Source organism: Austrofundulus limnaeus, unplaced genomic scaffold, assembly GCF_001266775.1.
Source record: "Austrofundulus limnaeus strain Quisiro unplaced genomic scaffold, Austrofundulus_limnaeus-1.0 Scaffold85, whole genome shotgun sequence".
Classification (NCBI taxonomy): Eukaryota; Metazoa; Chordata; class Actinopteri; order Cyprinodontiformes; family Rivulidae; genus Austrofundulus; species Austrofundulus limnaeus.
The window spans coordinates 1,036,959-1,043,497 of record NW_013952487.1 but is presented as its reverse complement, the minus strand read 5'-3'; the positions used below and the strand labels follow the sequence as shown (position 1 = coordinate 1,043,497).

General features: G+C 37.7%; 1 protein-coding gene across 1 annotated transcript in view; it reads right to left on the bottom strand.

The window, feature by feature from the left end:
- The window catches only part of vrk1 (VRK serine/threonine kinase 1), a 14,327-nt gene extending 8,009 nt beyond the window's left edge, over positions 1-6,318 (bottom strand). The window contains exons 1-7 of the mRNA XM_014011859.1: positions 6,236-6,318; positions 4,883-5,042; positions 4,693-4,748; positions 2,063-2,132; positions 1,461-1,548; positions 1,161-1,269; positions 206-298 (exon numbers count right to left, since the gene is read on the bottom strand). Of these exons, the coding sequence (XP_013867313.1) occupies positions 206-298; positions 1,161-1,269; positions 1,461-1,548; positions 2,063-2,132; positions 4,693-4,748; positions 4,883-5,042 (576 nt within the window). The 5' untranslated portion in view covers positions 6,236-6,318. The remainder of the gene's footprint in view (positions 1-205; positions 299-1,160; positions 1,270-1,460; positions 1,549-2,062; positions 2,133-4,692; positions 4,749-4,882; positions 5,043-6,235) is intronic.
- Between the last annotated feature and the right edge of the window lie 221 nt (positions 6,319-6,539).

The window sequence follows — 6,539 nt, the reverse complement described above, 5'->3', positions numbered from 1 at the left end:
CACACACACACACACACACACACACACACACACACACACACTGCAGACTTTAATTGAATCTATTGAAGCGATCCGAGTGTGTAACAACAACAATCACAACCATCTCTGTGGTCACAGAAGCACCTCTGCTTCCTGACAACGAACATCTGAAACAAATAATCGAAGCTGACTCAAACAGCAGCCTGGAGGTTCTGATGGTACTGACCTGGTTTGGATCGCTGTGGCTCAACATGAGGTTGGACGCCTTAACGTCGGCGTGAACATACTCGTGCTCGTGGATGAACTCCAGGATGTCCAGCTAAAACAGGACAAAGAGTTTGGATCTCGCGTTAGAACAAACCGACTCCTCTTTAACTGGCTGCTGAAAAACTGGGACTGGTTTTGGTTTTTAAGGATCTGATGTGATCAGGGTTCCTACAGTTTACTGCAAGTTACATTTAAGACTTTTTAATGCCAAGTGAAATTCAATTTAAGAGCAATTTCATAATAAAACATAAATGACAAAAAATAAAAACTGGCAGAAACTCGTGAATCAAAGTATTTTTGGTTGAAGTATTCAAATATTGCTAAAAGACCAATTGTTTTTATCCATAGCTAACTATAGCAGAAACATTCTTAGCAGTCAGTTTTAAACTTTATTTAATTCCTGGAAATCCTCTAATGACCCAAAATTTGGAGTTTTAGGACCCAATTTGCTGTAGATGAAAAATTCAAGTGCCTGTGACATCAATTTTTGTAAGGAATATAAATGCATTTTAGGAAAGACAACATTATTAACATATTATGAAACTAATTTCTCATTGCGCAGATGGACAGTTGTTGAGATATTTGCATGTGAAATAACAGGAAGTGATGTCAAAGGGGAATGTCCGCACGTGAATATTTAAAAAAAATAATTTACCAATTATTTTAATATTTGAGATGAATTACAATCATCCTATGTACGATGTGTTCACATTTTTAAGACTTCTGAAAGATTTAATTAAGACCTTTTAAGGCTAATTAAGACCTTATTTTTGGATTGATGAATTCAATGACTTTTAATTCTTTTTAAGGATCTGCAGGAACCTTGCGTGATGATCTTAATTTAGAAATTCTTCAGTTAATAAGAACTCAGCATAAACAGAAACATTAAACAGTTTCACGTTTTGATGACTAACCACTCGGAGGCCGAGCTGCAGGACCAGTTTTCTGGGGAATCTCTTTCCACATTCCTCAAACTTCTTCTGCAGGTCTGTGCCGAGTCTGTCAATAACCATGAAGCGATACCTGCAGGCAGAGAGGACGGCCGCAACTTTAAAAACTGTGAGTATTAGTTTGTAAAACACACTTGTAAAAATATGAATAAGTGACTAAAACAATAGAGATAAAATCTCTTTTTGATTCCATTATTTTTTTTGATTTTGTAAGCTCAAGTTATTTATCTATAGAAACAAACAGTCCTTAAGTCCCCTGCTTACCTTGTCCCTCCTTTCTCATGCAGACCTGAGCCCCAGTACCTGGGCACCCCCAGATGCTTTAACTTGTGAGACTTCATCCAGTTCTGAACTGCAGCACAAGAGAAAACGACTCACAGATTTATATTTCATGAACATGAAGTCCTTAAAATCTGCACCCAGTAAATCAGGCAGTCCTGCCTGAGAGGAGGATATTTTCTGCTGCTGGTGTACGTGAGTGATGTTAAGCCACGAAGAGTGTAGTTCTGTGTGTGTTTGTGGTGGAGTGGGGCGGGGTCCAGCATGGCTGCAAGCTAATCTGCTGCTGGGACAAATATTTACCAACAACGTGAGATTCCTACATGAATAAAATATGAGTCTTTGGTTCCTTAGTAATATAACAGTTAATTGTCAGGGGAGCCTGACATTTGGATTGTTATTATATAAAATGCAAAGCTGTGGCCTGGGGGCCAACGGAGCTCCACCCCCACTCCGGGGCCCCTCTGAGCCTCTGCCGCAACACGGTCGTTTTAATTAAGAAAGTTGGCTTTCTTTTATTTGTTTGTCCTGCTGCAGACGCCGCGTCGTGATCACAGCCTCTGACGGTGAATGATAATGCGACTCACTGATGTCGGGCTTGGCGGCTCTCATGTAAAAATGCAGCTCGGAGAACAGCGGCCCGTTGTCACTGGGCTCCTGTAGAACAACAAGCAAGGCCTGGATCAGACTGGGAAAACCAAAAAAATAAACAGAAGGCTAACTAAAGAATTAAAAAGGGACAGTTAAGGGTTTTTTTAAGTGAGGTTGTGTAGAATACCGACCAGCAGTAAATGTTTTACCTGCAGTAACTTTCTTGTGTACAACACTTGTTGCAAATCAGATCTTTTTTAGCTCAGAACTATCTGATGCAACAAATTGTTGCTTGAAATGTTATTTTTCTTTTGAGGTTTAAGTTGTGGGGATCCATGATTAGTTATAACATTAGACTTTATTTAAAGGTATCATATCTTGCTTTTAAATCCTTCTTTTTCACGTCTAAATCATTCACTTATGGTCTATTTAAAATAAAACTGCAACGCTTTGGTCTTAATTCCTCGTTTTTGTTGCTCCACAGACTCCTTGCTTTCCTTGCTTTACCCCTGTTCTGAGCTGCGTCTCAGAGCAAGCTGTTTTGGTGCGGTCTCTTTAAATACAAGTGAGATATTTCACGCCCCGGCCCCTGTAATTTGTACATATATATGTACTTATATATGGTAGGGCTGTGCATTGGCAAGAATTTGGCGATATGATACATATCATGACAGAGGGGTCACGATACGATATATCCTGATATATTTCGATACTGTAAACAAGGCGATATATTGCGATATTTTTGGTCCAAAAATTCTATTAAATAAAAACCAAAATTCATTGTCTCAGAAAATTCTACTATTACATAGACATACTTTTGATACATTTAGCTGTGTTCTGCTTTGTATGTGTTTTATTTTATTTGTTTCATAATTCATCCATGTTTTCAATTATTAGACTAAATTTGCCAATAAATAGTTTGAAAATATTTTTTGCAGCTTTTAGTTTTTAATATTAATTTACAATATGGTCACCCAACACTTAACAATAGTGTTTATGTTGTCATAAAGTTCAGTAAACAGATGATATGAAGCTGCTGCACAGAGTTTCTGGGATCAGCTGACCTGCATCCAGAACCTGATTTGTATAACTGTGGGTCGAACAGCAGGGCAGGTCCCGAAGAAAACCAGTTAAGAAATTGAGAAGCTAAACGAGTTTTTGAAGCGAACACAGCAGGATAAAGTATATGGACTTTGATGTGATCATCAGCCGGACATTGAGAGCAACAGACAGAGTTTTATGTCACGGGGGAGTGCCGAGCTCGCTCGAGGTGATAGACGCATGCGCTATATGCGTAACGTGAAAGCTGACTACAGTTGGAAAAAAGAGCGAACAAAACACTTAATTTGTCTTAAAATACAGACATTCTGACAAACAAGTAACTGTTTGTAACTTTATCTCAGCTTAGAAGGCAGAGGGTGTCGGTCTTTTCYGCTCAGATTCAGCTATCGGAGCATGAAGCTAATGTTTACTTACAATGCTAATGCTCTCTTACTCTCTGGTGCTCAAGAGGTAGAGGAGCCAAATGGCTGGCTCACTGCTGCCAACTAGTGGTCAGAGGTTGAACTACAACAGAAAAATGAACGGCTGGCAGGAAAGTTGACATTTTAAACCTTAATAAAAAAAATCGATACAGGGCTTTAGAATATCGATACAGTATCGGGAAATGAAATATCGTGATATTTCAGTGTATCGATATTTTCTTACACCCCTAATATATGGTGATATGCTATCACCATATATACATTAGCTCAGCGCTACACATTCTCCTCTCGTCACTGAGGTCCTACATCCACATAACAGAGAGGGGAACACAAAAATGACTCAGCTGCAACTGAAAATATGGATGGAGGACCTCAGTTTAGCTTGTTTGTTGTGCTAACACTGAGCTAATACATATAAGGCTATATAGCGTCGGCGCTAGCGCAAAGGCTAATAGGCTAAGCTGAGGTTCTTCTTCCATGAAGCAGCTCTGTTGTCCTCCATCCATATTTTCAGTTCCAGGCTGAGTCATTTCTACCTTCTCCTCTCTGTCAACGCTCTCTGGTTTCATTTAAAAGAGTCGATCATCAGATATTGTCCAAGATTAACCTTCAGGATGGAGCTAGCAGCCTCGCACAGAGGACCTATCCACGTCATCATTTACCCAGAATGCTTTGTGTGTAAATAAAATGGCTCAGTCCGTGTTAAAATATATTTTTTAAAATTTACAAAATTAAATAGCCTACAGTATTTGTACAGTCTTTATTTTACAGTTAAAATATGTTTATCTAATAAAGTCTAATGTTACAACTAATCAGGGATCCCTTTAATAATGGAAAATGACTTAAATATTCCTAATTCCAAGTAGCTGATAACTCAGATCCCCAGAGTTGAACACAACTTTATATTTAGATCTAAATATTTGTCTTTTCTCTAAATGAATAATCTAAACCTAACCTCAGCACATTTCAAAACAAAGGCTTTGAAGCAGAGAAATATGCATATTTAYCAAATTCAAACCAAAATAAATCAAAACAGAAAGCACCAAAATAACCAAAAGGTGAATGACATTTCAGTTCCCTTCTAATTAAGATAAATTTCACTAGAAGAGACAGAAAAACTGTTGATAACATCTCAGTCTTACCACTTTAATGACGTAGCGAGCATCAGCACCGACAGGTTTTTCAGAATTTTGATCAGCTGGTGGGAAAAAAACACAAAGAAAATACAAATAACTGCAGATTACACTGTTGATCAGTGAACATAAAGTTTCCTTTAAAAAATGATACCATTTGAATAATAAAATATTTCTATAAATGTTTAATAACTCTTACCCAGATATATGAGCCCAAACCCCCCTTTCCCGATTGGAGCGCCCAGCTTCCAGGATTTCTTTCCGGTGTCTGTCAGAACCTCACCTGGAGGAAACTCCTCCGCCAGCTTCCGTTTTGCAGGCGCTCGGCCTTTTCCTGCCGCCTTGGGTTTGGGGGGCATCTGAAAGGTGCAGTTAGAACTGTTAGACACAGGTCCTACTTTACAGAGCAGGGTTCGACAAATCCTCAGAAAGCAGAATGAGCTGCAAACATTAGTTTCCATGAAATCACAAGGTAGAAAAATACGCACAGATATTATCTGTCATTATTAAATTTAAAAATGGTAAAATTCAATATAAATCATAATAAAGTATATAAAATGGTTGAGTGATAGTACAGATTTTGACTGAGGAGCGGACAATGCTTTCACCAACATTGAAAAAAAGGAAACTAGATATCAATAAAATACTGACAGGGTGATTTAATGTATGACAGGCAGGTAAATGAACGGTTCCTGAGTTAAATAGATGTATTTTAGTGACAGTCATTTTTAAAACTGAGTTAAATAAACATTACATAACATTCAATGTTTCTTTTATTTCTTAGTTTGAAAACTGATCTAGTTTTAATAAATGGAAAACTGTTCCATCCTATAAAGCTTTGCTGCCAGATGTTTCAGAGCAACACTTAATAAATCTTACTCATCAGGGTAAATAAATAAGATTGAGATTAGGATTGTGAGGAGCCAATGAATGTTGAGATTTTGTGACTTCATTACTTTTTTAAATTAACAAAATATAGTTATTTATTTTTCGTGTTATAATGTATTTATTTAACAATTTGATTACCACAGAAGATATGAATTAGAAAAGATTCTAGCAATAAAATCTGACAAAACCAGTTACAGTAACGCCATGACGTCACCCAGACCGGTGATCTGAAAAGGTTTCTGGTACCAGATCTGTGTGATTAGTTATTCTTTCTTTTGTGTGGATTATGATAAACGTTCACACAGTTTTCCCCCCACAACTTTAAATCAGACAGGAAGCAAACCAGAGTACAGCTTAATGTTGATCTAGTCAACTTAACAACTTTAGTTTAGTTACAGGTATGCCCTGTGTAAAAGACAAACTATGTAATGACTGTGACTATGCATGACTGTGTAAGTGCCTCTTATAAATAGAATATAACGTCTCCTTGATCGGAAAAGTTTGTAAATACAAAACTATTACGCTTTAGAGCTAGTTAGCGTATGCTAACAGCGTAGCCTTAGTTTATCTGGTACTTCCGGCAATTTTCTAAACACGCTGTTCGGGACATCGGTTCTCCGCGACAATAAAACACATTTGTGTAAGATTTAAGAAGAATACACACCGTCACTTTGTTGTTTATAGTCGATTATTTACTAAATATATCAGAGAACCGAATTGTCAGCCAAACTGCCGCTCAGGAAGTAGCGTCATGACGCTTTGTTGTTCTATTGGTCGACGACGAAGCGTAATGTCCGGAACGTACAGATGCATTCAGGTATCATAAAATACTCGGAAAGACGGAAACTTTGATGTTTTTCAAGCTAAAGCTTTAGACAGAGTTCTTCGTTCTAGTTCTACAGTTTTGAGGTTCATGTAACCTCGCGATGATAAGGAATAGATTATAGTAAGTGGCAAAAATACGATGG